Source organism: Vicugna pacos, chromosome 13 (assembly GCF_048564905.1).
Source record: "Vicugna pacos chromosome 13, VicPac4, whole genome shotgun sequence".
Classification (NCBI taxonomy): domain Eukaryota; kingdom Metazoa; phylum Chordata; class Mammalia; order Artiodactyla; family Camelidae; genus Vicugna; species Vicugna pacos.
Genome location: NC_132999.1, coordinates 1,775,499 through 1,795,976, shown reverse-complemented (window position 1 = coordinate 1,795,976; position 20,478 = coordinate 1,775,499). Strand labels below are relative to the sequence as shown.

The 20,478-nt window shown below is 37.9% G+C and overlaps 1 protein-coding gene across 6 annotated transcripts in view; it reads right to left on the bottom strand.

Moving 5' to 3' along the window:
* Positions 1-20,478, bottom strand: part of KYAT3 (kynurenine aminotransferase 3) — a 62,607-nt gene that overhangs the window by 32,071 nt on the left and 10,058 nt on the right. For all 6 annotated transcript variants that reach the window (XR_012078979.1, XM_072974028.1, XM_072974031.1 and 3 more), the window contains one exon: positions 13-71. Coding sequence is in view for 5 of the 6 variants with exons in the window: in XM_072974028.1 (XP_072830129.1) it covers positions 13-71 (59 nt within the window). In the remaining variant the exon portion in view is untranslated. The remainder of the gene's footprint in view (positions 1-12; positions 72-20,478) is intronic.

Here is a 20,478-nt window from a genome sequence, read left to right as displayed (position 1 = left end):
TAAAGTACTTACCACACATTCTTATCAAGGCCTTCAATTCGTTTCGCATTTTTGAGTTTCAAAGACATTTTCTGAAAGATAAAAATATTGAAAGGGTTTTTAAATTCCTTTAATTAAAAAACAAATGGTTTCTAAACAAATGGTTTTAAAACTACTCAATAAGGAGTTCCAAGTAATACAGTAGGTAACATTACTGGGTAGTGAGTACGTACTAGGCACTGTTCTAAGTGTTTTAAAGAATTAACTCTTTTAATATTTACAGCAACCTTATGTGGTGGTTCTATCAGACTGGATAAAATCACACATCTTTACACATCTGCCCAAGATCACGAAAGCTAGTACCATTTAACTCAGATTCAACTCCGGATTTGAACCCAGGCAGTGTGACTTCAGAACACAAACTCAGTATTATTTCCACATACTGTCCCTTACATTACAAGACCTTCTAAAAAAGATTACTAGGATGCTGCCTCTTAAAAAGTATATTACATTTGGGAGTCTGAGATTTGAAAATGGTAACCACTATATATAAAACAGATAAACAGCAAGGTCCTACTTTATAGCACAGGGAACTATGTTCAGTATCTTGTAATAATCTTTAATGAAAAAGAATATGAAAATGAATATATGTCGATATGTGCATGACTGGGACATTGTTCTGTACACCAGAAATGGACAAAGTATAACTGACTACACTTAAATTTAAAAAAGTGTATTAGACATTTAGGTCAGATCTACTTACATCAAACAAGCTACAGTGGGGTAGAAAAATATTAAAGGTTAAAATTATGGCATAGCACACAATTTTTTCATTCTTTAGCTTCTAAAATTAAGTTTACATATCTCTCAAAAGCATTGAATTAGCTTTGAGTTCAGTGTTAATAAGCTGCTGTTGGAAATTAAAAAAAAAATGATTGGCAGCATCTTTACAAAGATTTTCCTAATAGAATATTAAAGTAATTTTAATTCAATCTAAGAGGAAGATAATGATAATGGTTATTAAGCAGACCATTGTTCTCATTCTATTTCCAATAATGGAACCAAGAAAAATACAATTTCATCATCATATTTTTTATCTTTGAAACTCCCGTGAAGTAAATCACATGCAAATTCTCCAGAGGTTAACGTGCCTTCCAGGACAATATCATGATTAAGTATCCACCTGAACATAATGTTATTTTAGAGACTACAATTATACAACTGAAAACTCCCAGAAAGATACAGAAAGCAGTATTTTAATAATTGTCCTTTGTCTTTTCTAAAAAAATGAAACGATGATTCAGTCAGTCTGTGACTACAAAGTGGAGATTCATGTATAAAAGTGAGCACAGTCTACAGTAGATAATTTAGACACAAAGTATAATTTTACCTAAAATATTAAGGTAATTGAGGTCCAAATGCATTTTCAGATTTAACTTTCTTTTAAGTGTATGTCTAGAACAGCATCTTCTCTCACTACCCTCCCTGCCTCTTCCTTCCCACTGTATGCATCAACCGTTCTGGTATTTCAAATATTACAGAGCCTTCTCCCACAAGCTCCATATGTGATCCTTCCTCTACCCAATGGCCCTTCCATACCAGTTTCTCAGCCTTTTTTTTTTGGTTACCACACCCTCCTACCCCCATACTGGCCCATGGAGACCGTTTTAGACATTTTTTTCTAATTATCTCTTCCCCCTCCCTCATTAAATATTAAGAAACAAGATTTTGTCAGGTAGAGTTGAGTACTGGATGATCACAAAACATTATAATAACTATGATTTATTTCACCTGCCAAGCACCAGTTTCTCCCCCTTGGGGTCAACTGCACCTCTGTTAAGAATGCATGTTCTATATTTGATCTAATCCTGGGTCTCCACCACCTTGTCTCTTCACTCAGCTAACTCCTATTCCACCTGCCACCTTCAGTTCTCAAATTAGACCTCATCCCTCCAGACAGTCTTCTCTGATTCCCCACGTCAAGGTCAGATGCTCATCCTACGTGCTCCTACGCCATGCAGCATTTCCAGTACTTACTACATAACTTTTTTTTTCCTGTTTGTCTGTAATCGTCCTAGAGTATAAACATTACAAGGACTGTTTCCGGCTTGCTCACTGTTCACTGATGTATTAACCAGATTTCTCCAAAGAAACAGACCGCAGACCGATAGGGGGTGTGTGTGTGTGTGTGTGTGTGTGTGTGTGGTGTGTGTGTGTGTGTGTGGTGTGTGTGTGGTGTGTGTGTGTGTGTGTGTATTTATTTGTAAGGAACCGGCTTCTTAAGCTGCAGTCTTATCATCCAGTACCTCAGACTGTGACCTTATTTGGAAATAAGTTCATTGCAGATGTCATTAGCTAAACTGAGGTCATTAGGGTGGGCCCTAAATCCAATGTGAATGGTGTCTATATCAAAAGGGAAGTTTGAAGACAGACTGGCATACAGGGAGAATGCCCATGAAGATGAAGACAAAACAGGTAGAAGTCGTAAAATAGAGACAAACAAAACAAAACAAAAACCACATAGTGCCTGCCCACCCACGTCCTCTTTGAAGGAAATCCCACTCAAATCACCCATTGAAGAAGTTGTGGATACTGAGTCACCGGTGTCCCACAAGGACAAAAGGGGGGGTGGGTGGGAATGAAAAGGTGGTCATAAAAGTAACGGCTGAAAATTTCCCAAATTTGATAAAAATATGGATAAATGCAATAGACTTTCCCTCTCCTCTGAACTTTTCTATATTACATTTGACATTTGAAGCAAAAAGTATAACATTGTGTGATGTTGTTTAACATGTGGTGAAAATATTAAAGGTAATTATGTTATAAATGGGACAGTGCAAAAGGACTTGAAGGGAGGTAAGGCTTCTATACTTCATTCAAACTCATAAAATGTGGACCAGAGTAGATCTTTGTCGCTACGGAAAAGCTCTGTATCTTGATTGCAGAGGTGATTACAAGAATCTGTACTTGTGGTAACTCCACATATACAACGGACATTGTATAATGCACTGTACAATGTCAATTTCTTGGTTTTGATATTGTATTATGGTTATGCAGGATGTAACCATTGGTGGAGACTGGGTGGGGTATAAACGACCTCTGTACTATCTTTGTAATTTCTTGTGAATACATAATTATTTCTAAACAAAAAGTTAAAAGTAAAAGATGATGGAAAGAAAAAAAAAAGATGAAGGTAGAGATCAGGGCAGTGCATCTGCAAGTAAAGAAGCAAGTTCGTCTGCAAGTCAAAGAGCACCAAAGATTATCAACCAAGCACCAGATGCCAGGGCAGAAGCATGGGACAGTCTTTCTCATAGCCCACGGAAGGAGCCAACCCTGCCAACACCTCAATCTTGGACTTCTAGCCTCCTAAACTGTGAGGTAATACATTTTTGTTGTTTGAGCCACTTAGTTTGTGCTACTTTGTTAAGGTAGCCCGAGGAAACAAATACAGTAGGAAAAATGTATATCACCCTACAGTGTCCCAAGACATCACGATTCAGCAGCAGGTGCAAATGCTCACTGTCTAAGAATTACTGTCCAGAGTAGATCCAGTAGTAGGAAAATAAAGTAAACCTGAAATCCCGTGGAGAATTAAGTATGAGCCCAGGTGCACAACGGAACATCTATAGGGCATGTATAATTCTTAGACAGCTAACTCCCTCAGGTGGCTTCTGTTCTCAGGTAGATTAATGCCTGGCACACATAACACTGCTACAGCATCAATGCAAAACTGCTACTGAAATAATGAGCAGCATCTTTTGCTGCCACGTAAAGCTGAAAAATGCAGTTCTATAGAATCACCACTAGGTGCCACTCTTGGCAGAGATGAGAAAAAACAATATTATTAAGTTTTTAAAATTGCGATATGATCCAGCAATTTCATCTCCAGGTATTTAACCAAAGAAAAGAAAAACAGTAATTTGAGAGATAAATGCACTCCAATGTTACTACATCATTATTTACAACGATGCCAAGGTAATTTCCCACTGAGACACTGAGGGATGAAGAAAATGTGGTATATAGATATAAATATAGGTACAGTTGAATATACTGAGCCATAAAAAATTAAATCTTGCCATTTGTAATACTATGTATCTTGAAGGTATCATGCTAAATAAAATAAGTCAGACAGAGAAAGACAAAAACCACATGATCTGACTTATATGTGGAATCTAAAAAGCAAAACAAACATAACAAAATGAAAACAAAAACTCAGAGAACAAATGAGTAGTTGCCAGAAAGGGAGTGGTGAAATAGGTGAAGGGGATTAAGAGGAACAAACCTCCAGTGATGTAATAAGTAAGTCACAAGGATATAATATACATACATATTCCTTATGGAATATGGTCAATAATATTACAGTAACTTTGTATGGGGACAGATAGTTACTAGATTTATTGTTGTGATTATTTCATAAGATATACAAACGTCAAATCACTATGTAGTACACCCGAAACTAACATAATATTGTGTGTCAACTAGATTTCAACTTAAAAAAAATGTTTACTGCAATGGAAGTGGAATAGGAAAGTTTGGAAAGAAAAAAAGTACTAATCATTATAAGACCCCAAAACACTCAAGTTTCAATTGTATACAATGGGAGGGCCCTGCCTTTACAACCTGATGCATTTAGATGATATAGGACAAGTGTAGAAAGTCTTCCCAAATGGTGGGCTGAAGCTGGGGAAATCAAGGCTGTTCATATGAGTCAAGTGTAGAAAAAACAGAGTGCAAGAAAAGGCCAGAAACAGAAACAACACAAACTGCTGGAGAGGTGGAGACAATAATCAGGCAGGAGAAGCAGGTGGACTCAAGTACTTCAAGACTAGGCTGGAGCAGAGAGTGAGCACCTGTGTGACATGGCGCCAGGCTGCTGGGGTAGCCTACACATCCACTGTCTTTCAGATCTGTGACTTAGGTATTTACACTTGTAATCACATGTACTTTTTATTAACTGTCTTTTCTCTTAATGTAATAGAGGAGAACAAATCTGACTCGGTATTGCATCTGTTCCTTTGACCACTGTGCCCTGTTTTCTAGGCTTAGTCTTACCAGCTCTGCACCTTTTGTGAAACAATGTTGCCTTTAGCCTGAAATAGACAGGAGAGCCTATTCTCCAGGCTCTGACCTTTAAGGATGTCAGCTCTTCTGCACTCATGTAGAGATGGCAAGTTGCAAAATAGAGAATAACCTTTATTTCGTTGGAGGTTTTGCAGGAGCACCATGACCTAGCCCACATGGACGGCTGCAGGAACAAAGAATTCCTGCACCAAAAAGTTTGCAACAACCAACAACACCCCCTCCTGTTTTTTTGTATAAAAGGAGCCTACATTCAGACTGGAGCAGGATGGTTCTCCACTACATTAGTCAGCCATTCTCTTGGTCTGCCAGCTTTCCAAATAAAGTCACTATTCCTTGCTCCAACACCTCATCTCCCGATTTATTGGCCTGTCGTGAGGTGAGCAGAATGAGTTTGGACTCAGCAACATTAACAGAGTATCTTAAACATTTTATAAATTTTCTTACCATACAATTTCACTTTTAATTAATAGGTAATATTTCAAGTTGTTTATGTATCATACCTTATTCATCCATTCCCCCATTATTTAGGCATTTGTTATTTCTGCATTTGTAGGTAGGTATATTTCTACTGTGTATTTAATTATGTGGTCCCTGCTCTGTTTCCTTCAGTTTTAAAGTCTGATGTGAAAGGTGAAGGCCCACTTGTAATACAAGTTATTAACTGTCACAAGAAAGATGACAAATATCCTCAATATTTTATTTAAACTAACCAAACATAATAACTTTTGACTTAATTGTATGGGTAAATATATATACACACACATGGAATTTGTATATATATACACATATGTAAGAGATATTTGTTTAAAAAATACCTTGAGACAAATGAAAATGAAAGCACAACCACACAAAATTTATGGGACACAGCAAAGGCAGTGCTAAGAGGGAAGTTTATAGCGATATAGGCCTTCCTAAAAAAAGAACAATCTCAAACAATTTAACCCACCAGCTAAGAGAACTAGAAAAACCCCAAAAGGCAGCAGAAGGAAGGAAATTATAAAGATTAGGGAGGAAATAAAATAGAGATTAAAAAAACCATAGAAAAATCAATCAAAGGCTGGTAAATGCTGGAGAGGCTGTGGAGAAAAGGGAACCCTCCGTCACTGCTGGTGGTAATGCAGTCTGGTGCAGCCACTGTGGAAAACAGTATGGAAATTCCTCAAAAGACTAGGAATAGACTTACCGTATGACACAGGAATTCTGCTCCTGGGCATATATCCAGAAGGAACCCTACTTCAAAATGACACCTGCACCCCAATGTTCATAGCAGCACTATTTACAATAGCCAAGACATGGAAACCGCCTAAATGTCCATCAACAGATGACTGAATAAAGAAGAAGTGATATATTTATACAATGGAATACTACTCAGCCATAAAAACCGACAACATAACGCCATTTGCAGCAACATGGATGCTCCTGGAGAATGTCATTCTAAGTGAAGTAAGCCAGAAAGAGAAAGAAAAAATACCATATGAGATCGCTCATATGTGGAATCTAAAACAAAACAAAACAAAACAAAAAAACAAACAAAGCATAAATACAAAACAGAAATAGACTCATAGACATAGAATACAAACTTGTGGTTGCCAAGGGAGCGGAGGGTGGGAAAGAATAGGCAGGATTTCAAAACTGCAGAATAGATAAACAAGATTATACTGTATAGCACAGGGAAATATACACAAGATCTTATGGTAGCTCACAGAGAAAAAAATGTGACAATATATATATGTTCATGTATAACTGAAAAATTGTGCTCTACACTCTAATTTGACAGAACATTGTAAAATGATTATAAATCAGTGAAAAATGTTAAAAAAGATATATTTATGAGTGTGTATATACATATATATAATTTGATATTTGATGTTCTAGCAACCACAGACTCTTAGTATCATTTTCCTTCATTCCTTAACACTTATACCACTTCCTAAATGTCTTTTTAAATTTGAATACAGATCTATTTTAAAAAGAAACTTCATGCATCTTTCCCTTTGGAAAGGTAATTTATTGATACATTGCCAGTTTGAGAGCTGGCAAGAAAGCTTACTGTTCCTCAACCTGACTAAAACCAAACTCTGTTACACTCTTTCCTAGCTTGAAGGGTAAGAAACAGACAAGCACATGGATGCCTCTGAAGCTCCAAAACTATACGACTCAGATCTCTTAGCTTCACAGACAGAAACTCAATCTGAACAGAGAAAAGAGGAATTTATTAGAAAGCTTCATGTCTCCATGGGAAGGTAAGAAGTGGAGCCAGTCTCAAGGGTAACTTGAAACTAGAAACTTGAACCTTACCAGGGTTCTGCTTCATCTACTTTCTGTGCAATCTGAATCTACTTTTCTCCAAAGGAGACAAAACACAGCCGTGCCTCCTAATTTCACCACCACAGAGGGCCTGAGAGTTGCTTTCTCTGGTTCTACTTCAAAAATTCTAGGGAAGAGCTCTGAATGGCCTAGTGTTGGTTAATCAGCTGTGGCATTTCCCCCAATTTAACAAGTACTATGTTAATATGCCTATTAAGACTATGATGAATGATATTAGAGAGGGCAGTGTGGAGCAAGGTCATGAGAGAAGTAGAGATGCAGTCAAACGATGATGCTTTTTTCTTTTTTGATGCCTTTTTTTTTTAATGTACTTACTACTCAATCAAAAAATGGTACAGACCTGACTCCAGCCCCTCTAGGTGTGCTCCCTAAGCTAGAACCTGTCAATGCCGTGGATAATATCTTTCTAAATATACTAGTCCTACTGAAACATAAGATTGGAATGGGGAAAAGAGCATTTCCAGAAAAAACAGGAGGAGCTGCTATCCTTAGAAAATGGGAAGGCTGAGAGAGAGAGAGGTGCAGACCCCCCGCATGTACAGCAGAGCTGAAGGCACGCAGCGTCAAACTCCTCCATCTGGAATGATAGCCAGGGGAAGAGCTGATGGAGAACCAAATTCTAAGGCAGGGTGAAATTAAGCTTCCCCTTATATGCCAACCCATGGATTGCTAGTGACTGCAATCTCACGTCTCCCTTATCCTCTGACCACACTGGCTTTCATGCATGCAGGTAGCAAATATGTATTGAATCCTTAATCTTGTGCAAGGCACTTTCCTGCTTGGGATACAAGAGTGAGCCGAACAGACTAAAATTCCCTATTCTCCTTGAGCCTTTTTTCTTTCTGGGTCTGAAACACTCCAGATTTATTCTCATCTGATGTACATTACACGATTCCATGTAATTATCCACCCCTCCTTTTTAGAAGGAGTAACTATGACATTGGCCATGGGATTTGCTCTGGGCAGTGGAAAGTGAGTGAATGTAACACAGACTAGGTCCAGGAGAAGCTTTAAGAAGCGTCTGAATGTTTTGGTTCAGCCTCCATGGTGAGAAGACCATGTCTTAGGTGGGGGTTACTCCTTTAGCCCGGATTCTGCAATAAAAAAATCACACAGAGTGGAGCTGTAACCTGTGGCAAAGCTACAGCGGACTTGCAGCCTACATAAAACAGTGCTTACAATAGAGGACAGCTACAAAGATTAAGTGGGATATGATGTGAAGCACATGCAAAGTACAGTGGCACATGGCAAACACTCACAGTACATTTATTATTGCTTGACTAAAAAAAAAATCTATAAAATCTGTTATGATACTATAGGAAATTAGATCTGCCACCCCAAGCCATTCCAGTTTGACATAATGATCACTTTGAGCCAAAGGCAATTGTGAAGAAGCAGGCACAAGAAAACCTCTCCCCCTGGCCCCCTTTTCTAGCCGGAATGGCAGGACAGTTCCTACCACCAGCGACAGTTCCAGACTCTTATCAGCTGAGGTAACATCAGAGGACTCCACACAACAAACCTGGTTAATATAACCCTTCTCTTCCATTGCTAAATTTTTCCTTTGGTCACTTCTCTACAAATCTACTGTTCTTTGTTCAGATGCTTGATAAGCCCAAGCTCTAACCACCCCACTGAGTTCCCCTGTGTGCATGTGCAACACACATATTAATAAACTGCTTTACTCTTGTTTTAATCTGTCTTTCGTCAGTCTAATTCTTGGGGCATCAGCCAGAAACCCTAGGAGGGTAGAGGAAAAATTGTACTTTTCCCCTCTCCTACAATATTTAGTAGGCTCAAATATCTCTTAAATAGTTACGAGATGAGCCATAACATGTGAGGAAGTATTTGCAACATGTATCTTACAAAAGAAGTTTATTTATAATGTATAAACTTTACAACTTGATAAGAAGGCAAACAACCTAGTTAAAAATGGGCAAAAAATCTGACAGCGACTCCACAGAAGTTACACGAATGGCCAAAAAGCACATAAAAGATGCTCAGCATCATTAATCATCAGGGAAATGAAAATTAAAACCACAATGAGGTGCCACTAGATACCCATCAGAATGGCTAGAATTATAGACACTGGAGTGTTGACAAGGATCTGAGGCATCTGGAAGGGTTGCACTACCCTGGTGGGAATGTAAAATGGTACAACCGCTTTGGACAACTGCCCAGAAGTTACTTAAAAAAACAAACATAAATCTACCATACAATCCAACAATTCCACTGTTACGTATTTACCCAAGAGCAACGAAGACCTAAGTCCACACAATGGCATCTACACAAAGTTCATAAGAACTTTATTCAAAACAGCCCCAAACTGGAAACAACACAAAAGTCCATCAACAGGTGAATGAATGGGTAAACAAAGGATATATCAGTACAATGGGATGCTATTCAGCAATAAAAAGGAATGAACTACACCACAAGGTCAATTTAAAGGCATTTTGCGTGTCAAAGAAACCATACACAAAAGTGTACATACTCCTGGCCAGTCTGCAACATCTGACTGCGGCATCCGGAGGGGCAGTGACCCGCCCGCCTGCAGCAGAGGAGAGCTGCATCTGACCCCGTATTAGGAGGAGGCGCGATCAGCTTGCCAACAGGTGCTGGGAGCAGCACAGAAGAGGGCGCCAACGGAGGGCCTATGAAAACAAGCTGAGCTTCCAAAACAGGACGAAGACACAAGGACATCACATTAAAAGCACACACACTCCAGGAGAACACCGACAAACCCCTTTTTTTTTTGTTTTGTTTTTTTGTTTTTTGTTTTTGTTTTGTTTTTTTTAATCTGTTTTTACCTGTTCTATTTTCAACTACTCTCTTAATTTTTACTTCTTAATTCATTTCTATTTCTCTTGAGTTTTGATGTCCTGTTATTGATTAGACACAGGCTTCAAACACATATATTCATCTCCCCACCCCCCCCTTTTTTTTAAAGGTTTTAAAAGGACGTCTCCACCCAATTAATACTCTGCTTCAACTCGCTCTTCTATTATTCATTATACATTGTTTTCAAACCCTCTTTCTCCCTTCTTTTAAAAATCTTTCTCTCTCTCATTTTTTTCTTTTTTTCTTTTTTCTTCTTTTTTCCTAAGTTCTATTCCTAAATAGGCATTAGATAGATAAAATCCTTAAGATCCAAAATAGACAACTGATACTCCATAAACCACAGTGCCAGAGAGGTTTGAGCAAGATGAAGAAGCAGAGAAACCTTTCTCAATTAAAAGAACAAGAGGAATCCCCTGAAAGAAAGATCAATGAAATAGACATCGATAGCCTACTAGATCAAGATTTCAAAAAAGGAGTGATCAAATTGCTGAAGGAATTAAAAGAGATAGTGTTTAGAGATATAAAATATGTCAAAAATGAAATTGAAGCTATAAAGAAGAGCCAAGCAAAATGGGAAAACTCATTGACAGAGATGAGGAATGATCTAACAGCTGTGCAAAGCCGACTAGTTAATGCAGAGGAACGAATTAGTGATCTAGAAGACAGGGCAACAGAAAGCACCCATTCAGAAGAACTACAAGATAAGCAAATAAAAAATAATGATAATAGCATAAGGGACCTATGGGATAATATAAAGCGTCCCAATCTTCGCATAATAGGGGTCCCAGAAGGGGAAGAAGGATCAAAGGGGATTGAAAAGGTTTTTGAAGAAATCATGACTGAAAACTTCCCAAACTAAAAGAAGGAATCAGATATACAAGTACAGGAAGCTCAGAGGGTCCCAAACAGGAAGAACCTAAATAGACTCCACCAATACATATCATAATCAAGATGGCCAGAGTCAAGGATAAAGAAATGATTCTAAAGGCAGCAAGAGAAAAGCAGAGTGAATTACAAGTGAACCCCCATAAGGCTCTCAGCTGATTTCTCTACACAAACAATACAGGCCAGAAGGGAGTGGCAAGATATATTCAAAGCCCTGAATGAAAAAAAGATGCAGCCTAGGATACTTTATCCAGCAAGGCTATCCTTTAGGATAGAAGGAGAAATAAAGAGTTTCACAGACAAAAAAAAGCTGCAGGAGTTTAGCAACACTAAACCCATGCTAAAAGAAATACTGAAAGGGCTATTCTAAATAGAAAAGCAGCAGGATGCTACAGAAATGAGAAACGTACAACTGGAAAGGTGATAACTCATGAATTATAAATAAAACACGAAATTATAGAAGAAGATATACAAATCACTGAGTGGCAGAGGGAGGCAGGGAAATATAGAATTTTTTTTCTTTCTTTTTTAAAATTTTTTTAACAGTAGGATGGGTTTGAGATCATGTTATTATCAGTTTATTAAAAACGGGTATAGGTTAATAGATCTACAAAAAAGGGTAACCACAAGTCAAAAATTTATAAGGGAGTCACAAAAATTAAATAAAATCCATGATAATACAAAGGAAAATTACCAAACCACAAAAGGAAGAAGAAAGGAACAAAGAGGATATACCAATTCAACTGCAAAGATAAGTTCAAAATGGCAATAAACACACATCTATCATTAATTACTGTAAATGTTAATGGACTAAATGCTCCAGTCAAAAGACATAGAGTGGCAGACTGGATAATAAAGCAAGAACCTTCAATATGCTGCATACAAGAGACCCACTTTAGGGAGAAGGACACATACAGATTGAGAGTGAAAGGATGGAAAAGGATATTCCATGCAAATGGAAAAGCCAAAAAAGCAGGTGTTGCAGTACTGATTTCAGACAAAATAGACTTTAAAACAAAGGACATAAAGAAAGATAAAGAAGGACATTTTATAATGATTAAAGGAGTGATACAAGATGAAGATATTACACTCGTTAATATATATGCACCCAATATAGGAGCACCTAAGTACATACAAGAATTACTAACAGAGATAAAGGGGGATATTGATGGGAATACAATCATAGTTGCAGATTTTAACACTGCATTAACATCACTAGACAGATCTTCCAGACAGAAAATAAACAAGGCAACAGAGAAATTAAATACTACAATAGAAAAACTAGATTTGGTGGATATTTTCAGAGCATTACACCCCCCAAAAATAGAATATACATTCTTTTCAAGTGCACATGGAACATTTTCCAGGATCGATCATGTACTTGGACACAAAAGAAACCTCAACAAATTTAAGAAGATAGAAATTATCTCAAGCATCTTTACTGACCACAATGCCATGAAACTGGAAATCAACAACAGAGAAACAAAGGAGAAAAAAAGAAAAGCATGGAGATTAAACAATATGTTATTGAAAAAACAATGGATCAATGAGGAAATCAAAGCTGAAATTAAAAAATACCTTGAGACAAATGATAATGAAAGCACAACCACTCAAAACCTATGGGACACAGCAAAGGCAGTGCTAAGAGGGAAGTTTATAGCAATACAGGCCTTCCTCAAAAAAGAAGAACAATCTCAAATAAACAAGTTAACCCACCACCTGAATCAATTAGAAAAAGAAGAACAAAAAGCCCCAAAAAGCAGCAGAAGGAAGGAAATAATAAAGATCAGAGAGGAATTAAATACAATAGAGATTAACAAGACCATAGAAAAAATCAACCAAACCAAAAGCTGGTTTTTTGAAAAAGTAAATAAAATCGACAAACCTCTGGCCAAACTCACAAAGAAGAAAAAAGAGAGAGCACAAATTAGCAAAATAAGAAAGGAAAATGGAGAAATTACAACAAACAAAATAGAAATACAGAATATCATACGAGAATATTATGAAAAACTATATGGAACCAAACTGGATAACCTAGAGGAGATGGACAAGTTTCTGGAAACATACTGTCCACCAAAACTGAATCAAGAAGAAACTGAACACTTGAACAATCCGATCACTAGAAAGGAAATAGAAATAGCAATTAAAAACCTCCCTACAAATAAAAGTCCAGGACCGGATGGCTTCACCGGGGAATTCTACCAAACATACAAAGAAGAACTCATACCAGTCCTTCTCAAACTCTTCCAGTCGATTGAAAAGGAGGGAATACTCCCAAACTCATTCTATGAAGCCACCATCACCCTGATACCAAAACCAGGCAAAGACACTACCAAAAAAGAGAATTAAAGGCCAATATCACTGATGAACATAGACGCCAAAATCCTCACCAAAATTTTAGCAAATAGAATCCAACAACACATAAAAAAGATTATACATCATGACCAAGTGGGGTTCATCCCAGGGACACAAGGCTGTTTCAACATACGCAAATCAATCGATGTAATACATCACATCAACAAGAGAAAGGACAAAAACCACATGATCATCTCAATCGATGCAGAAAAAGCATTTGATAAAATTCAACACCCATTTATGATAAAAACTCTCGCCAAAGTGGGTATAGAGGGAACATATCTCAACATCATAAAAGCTATATATGACAAACCTACAGCCAGCATAGTACTCAATGGTGAAAAACTCAAAAGCTTCCCACTAAAATCTGGGACAAGACAAGGATGCCCACTATCACCACTCATATTCAATATAGTCCTGGAAGTCCTAGCCACAGCAATCAGGAAAGAGAAAGAAATAAAAGGGATCCAAATTGGAAAAGAAGAGGTAAAAGTGTCATTATATGCTGACGACATGTTACTATATATAGAAAACCCTAAAAGGTCCACAAAAAAGCTACTAGAGCTGATCGAAGAATTCAGCAAGGTAGCAGGTTACAAAATTAATGTTCAAAAATCAGTTGCCTTTCTTTACACTAACGATAAATCAACAGAAAAAGAAAGTAAAGAAACAATCCCCTTTAAAATAGCACCCAAAGTAATAAAATATCTGGGAATAAATCTAACCAAGGAAGCAAAAGAATTATACACAGAAAACTATAAACCATTGATGAAGGAAATTAAAGAAGACTTTAAAAAATGGAAAGATATTCCATGCTCCTGGATTGGAAGAATCAATATTGTTAAAATGGTCACACTGCCAAAGGCAATCTACAGATTTAATGCAATCCCTATCCAATTACCCAGGACATATTTCACAGAACTAGAACAAATCATAATAAAATTTATATGGAACCATCAAAGACCTAGAATTGCTAAAGCATTACTGAAGAGAAAGAAAGAGGCTGGAGGAATAACTCTCCCAGACTTCAGACAATACTATAGAGCTACAGTCATCAAGACAGCATGGTATTGGTACCAAAACAGACATATAGGCCAATGGAACAGAATAGAGAGCCCAGAAATGAACCCACAAACTTTTGGTCAACTCATCTTCGACAAAGGAGGCAAGAATATACAATGGAATAAAGACAGTCTCTTCAGCAAATGGTGTTGGGAAAACTGGACAGCAGCATGTAAAACAATGAAGCTAGAACACACCCTTACACCATATATAAAAATCAACTCAAAATGGATTAAAGACTTAAACATAAGACAAGATACAATAAACCTCCTAGAGGAACACATAGGCAAAACATTATCTGACATACATTTCAAAAATTTTCTCCTAGAAGAAAGAAAAGCAAGAATAAACAAATGGGACCTAATGAAACTTACAAGCTTCTGCACAGCAAAGGAAACCAGAAATAAAACAAGAAGAAAACCTATGGAATGGGAGAAAATTTTTGCAAGTGAAACCGACAAAGGCTTGATCTCCAAAATATATAAGCAACTCATACGACTCAATAAGGAAAAAATAAACAACGCAATCCAAAAATGGGCAGAAGACCTAAACAAGGAACTCTCCAAGGAAGACATACAAATGATCAAAAAGCACATGAAAAAATGTTCAGTATCACTAATTATCAGAGAAATGCAAATCAAAACTACAATGAGGTATCACCTCACACCAGTCAGAATGGCCGTCATTCAAAAATCCACAAATGACAAATGCTGGAGAGGCTGTGGAGAAAGGGGAACCCTCCTACACTGCTGGTGGGAATGCAGTTTGGTGCAGCCACTATGGAAAACAGTGTGGAGATTCCTCAAAAGACTAGGAATAGACTTACCCTATGACCCAGGAATCCCACTCCTGGGCTTGTACCCAGAAGGAAATCTACTTCAGGATGACACCTGCACCCCAATGTTCATAGCAGCACTATTTACAATAGCCAAAACATGGAAACAACCTAAATGTCCATCAACAGGTGACTGGATAAAGAAGAGGTGGTATATTTATACAATGGAATACTACTCAGCCATAAAAACCGACAACATAATGCCATTTGCAGCAACATGGATGATCCTAGAGAATGTCATTCTAAGTGAAGTAAGCCAGAAAGAGAAAGAAAAATACCATATGAGTTCGCTCATATGTGGAATCTAAAAAACAAAAACAAACAAAAACAAAGCATAAGTACTGGACAGAAATAGACTCATGGACAGAGAATACAGACTTGTGGTTACTGGGGGGGGGGGGTAGAGGGTGGGAAGGGATAGACTGGGATTTCAAAATTGTAGAATAGATAAACAAGATTACACTGTATAGCACAGGGAAATATACACAAAATATTATGATAAATCAGAGAAAAAAATGTGGCAATGAGTGTGTATATGTCCATGAATGACTGAAAAATTGTGCTGAACACTGGAATTTGACACAATACTGTAAAATGATTATGAATCAATAAAAAATGGAAAAAAAAAATCAAAAAAAACCAAAAGAGTACATACTACATGATCCCATCAGGAGAGTGAGGGATGGGCTACAAACGAACAGGAGGCATCTTTTAGGGGTGATGGGAACATTCTGTATGTTGATTGTAGCAGTGGTTTCATGGTATATACATTTAAAAATAATTATTGAGTTGTATACTCTAAGTAGATGCAGTTTATTGTACCTTTATAAGGTTGATTTTAAAAAGCTGCCAGGGTATTTCTTATAGAACTAAAGATAGTCTTACTATACAATCTAGCACTCATTCTCCTTGGTATTTGCCCAAAGGAAGTGAAAAATTATGTCCATATAAAATCCAGCACATGGATGTTTATAGCAGCTTTAGTCATAGTTGCCAAAATGTGGAAGAAGACAGGATAAGTGAATGGATAAATAAACTGTGGTACATCCAAACAATGGAATATTATTCAGTACTAAAAAGAAATGAGCTATCAAGCCAAGAAAAGACATGGAGAAAAAGACATTAATATTACTAAGTGAAAGAAGCCAATCTGAAAAGGCCACATATGGTATACGATTTCAATTATACACATTCTGGAAAAGGCAAAATCAGGCAGACAGTGAAAAGATCAGTGGTTTACAGAGCTTGGGGGAAGAAAGATGAATGGGTAGAAGACAGGATTTTTAGGGCAGTGAAACTCTTCTGCATGGTATTATGAAGGTGGATTCACGTAATTATACATTTGTCAAAACCCATAAAATGTACAACACCGAGACTGAACCCTAATGTGAACCATGGACTTTGGGCAACAAGGATGTATCAAGGTAGGTTCATTGTTCCTAACAAGGACACCACTCAGCGGAGGGATGTTGACAGTGGGGGAAGCTATGCATGTGTGGGGCCAGGGGGCTCACGGGAACTCAGGTTCTGCTATTTTGCTCTGAACCTGTAATGCTGTAAAAAAAATTTATTAAAATTTTAAAAATTAAAAAAAAAAGAGCTTACAGGGTATGGTGGCATTCTCTCTTTGGACATAATGCTGCTCAAGCTAGCAGACATTAACAATTATTTCACAGACATTAGGTGTTTTCTAAGGTATCCATTCAAAAAATAGACAAATTACATACTTTTGCCACTAGATGGCAGAGGAAAATGACAGAATGTTGCTGTAATGGCTGAACTGAGCGGAAGTGCAAAGCAAGGAACACCAGACTTAAAGATATATGAGAAAACATTCAAGTAAGTAACACATTATTTAGTTGTTTATTTTACAATTACTTGTGTCTGATATGTTGTAGCTACTGGTATTTGTTGACTAACCAAATGAGTGAAAAAGGAGTTTGGATTCCTTCTGAGATAATATATTGTAGAAAAAATCTGTGTGCAGTGGCTACAGCACCACCTTACAGAGCCAATCCGAGCAGCCAGAATTGGGCCTTGAGCTGTTCTGCACCTTTGTGGATTAAAGGTAACTGACCACCATGCAAATGCTCCTTCTAGAGCGTTGACTTTTGATTGACTTCCTTACACCCTCAGGAAAATAGCTTTGCCTTCATTTTCAATTCAATTCCTCTACTACATACAAACTTGTGCCTTTTGACTTTTCCTTTGAACTGGTTATAACGTTTGATTATTCTCCCATATGAATATAATAAGTCTTTAACACATCTTTATACTTGTATTACTCATGATTTTACATTTTTCTGAAAACCTATGTTTCAACTATACATGTAGAGAAACAAGGCTATCGGTATTAAAAACAACAGGCTCCAAATGGAGTCACGTATGCCAAGCCCCACTTCACCAAAATGAGACCTAACTTATATACAGTGTCAGCCTCTCCCAGAAGCAAATCTTAACCTAGTCAATGAGGACTCACTTGGTCAACACAAGTGAAGAAATCAGCCTAACAGGCCTCTGCCACCCTGGAAAGAAAAGTGGCCTTGCTGAGACAGGAAGGGGGCAGGGCACAGCCATTCAAGGAATGACAGCAATTACACCAAAATGGTAGAAAGTTCAACTCTCACTAGGCCTTGAGGATTAAGATGGCAGAAGGTATGACTTCTACTGGACCTTGAGCCTCATTATACACTCTTGGTAACATATCAGCATGATAAATCACATGCCCACAGGCACCATGACAGTCCCAAGGCTAATCATAGAAGGTCAAAGAGCAGATGGTGGCCCAGTTCCTGGGAATCCCAGCCTCTTCCCCAGGGTTGTTGGAATAGTCCTCCCACTTGTAGGTGTGGAGCTACCCAGTCCATAAAAACTGGCAACATTGCCCCTCAGGGCCCTCTCTCCCTCTCTGGAGACAGCCCACATGCTGACTATGGAGCATGTACCTACTTTTACTCTAATCTGAGCACCCAACCCTCACACCTAGTGGCCTTTCTCTTGCTTTTTGATGTGTATCTCTAAATAAATCTACCTTTACTCAACTGTGGCTTGCTCTTGAAATCTTTGCTGCACAACACCAAGGACCCATACTTGGCGGGGCAAGTTTCAAGGGCTCAACCGAAGCCTGGGACACAGCCCTCCTCATGCCCCACATCCGTTTTTCCAGCATCACTGCCACAACCAATCTGCTTTTTGCTAGTATAACTTCCTTGTCCCTGCTCCTTTTCAGTTGTACAGCTCCTTCCATCTGCTGGATTGGATGCTGCCTGATTCATGCATCACTGAATAAAGCCAATGAGATCCTTAAAATTTACTTTGTTTTTTAATGTTGGAAACAAGGGTTTCTCTAAACCTGAGAGCTGATAGAATAGGCAAGTAGATAGCTGGAATACAAGGAAACGGGGCCAATGCCTGATTTAGTCTCTGAAAGCTGGATCCAATCAAAGATCCTACAGGAGTGAGTGGGTGTATTGCCCCCTCCCATACTGACAGGGGTGAGCCCCTCTGCCTACCTAGACTGTTTAATCCCATCCTCCCCTCCCATTTCCCCACACAGCTGACTGGATTAGGGTTAGACAGAATTTAACCCTACAGAGGCTACACCAACCAGGACAAACCATGGAGATCTGGATTTGAGACTGAGAGACAGGTAGTTTCTGCCAGTCACTTAATCCAGGAAGAGTTATAAAGCTAAATCTGGGGCAAGCCTGTGCACAATGCCCCACTGACCTGCCAAGCTCTGTGCTCTGTAATAAATGCCTACATTATAATTACAATTTCCAAGGTTGTGTAAAGAGCTTTCGAGCCAGACAGACCTTAGTTCAAAATTAAATATCAAAACTACTAACTGTGACAGCAGGCAGGTTACTTGATTTCTCTGAAACTCAGATTCCTCATTCGTTAAAAAGAAAAATGAATGCCTACCTGATACAACTGTAATGACAACTAAGTGAGTTAATGTCACAGTGGAAAAGTACATACCATCTACTCAAAACTACTGCTCAGTCAGGAACTAGAAAAAATTCTTAGATACAAGTTGGAAGAGTAATTTAACTCCAACGGGGGTAAGATGTTGAATATGAACTGAAAGTATAATAGAGAATGTGCTCACATAAAAAAAAAAAAAAAAAAAAAAGACCCAGAAAACGAAAGAGCGGTGATTTCCTTAGATAAGGACAGACTAAAAATGGGAAAGTTTTTGTCTTACTTCCTATAAAGTTAAGTGTTTTTGTTTCTGTAGTGGGCACATAAATTTTTGAAATACTTTTTTAAAAAAACACGTTTTAAGAGCAGTGTTAGTTTCACAGTAAAATCAGATATAAAATACAGAGTTCCCACATACTCCTCTGACACCCCAACAGCCTCCCCCAACAACAACGTGCCCCATCAGAGAGGAACGTGTGTTACACGTGTTACAACACTGACACACTATTATCACCCAGAGTCCAGTGTTTACATAAGGGCTCTTCCTCTTGGTGTTCTACCTTCTACAGGTCTTGACAAGTGTGTGACGTGTATACATCACTATCGTATCACACAGAATAGTTCCCCTGAGAAGTCCTACCTAGGGAAGCTATCTGGAAAATAAGCAGACAATAGATTATTAATGGAAGAAGAGTAGAAAACCAAAGGGCTACAAATTGCCATCTGAATGACTCAACTTTAAATGAAGACCAGTCTAACAAAGGGTGACACGTCAGGGAGTAGGGGTTGGTGCTCCAGAAGACCCCTCATCAACAATTCCTCCTTCCTTCTCTCCTTGTTTCCCCCTTCCTTCTTTCCATATCTCTCTCATTTATTAATTCATTCCCTGGCTTTCCAGCATCAGAGGATAATACAAATCTTATCTCCCAGTTTCTAGGCCTTTAAGATCTACATACTAAAATAGGGGACAGAAAGTGATTTTCATCCTGGGTTCCCCTTGTTTCTTTTCTTGCTGTATAGCAATAATATTTTTCTTAACATTTAAAACATTATTTAAAATTACAGAAGCAAAAATGAAATTACAGAAGAAACTACAAGAAAAAATAAACTGTTTTTGTAAAAAAAAGGAAATGATCCACACAAAGTCTAACCTATCTCCCATTATATTACCTTCCAGAGATAACTTT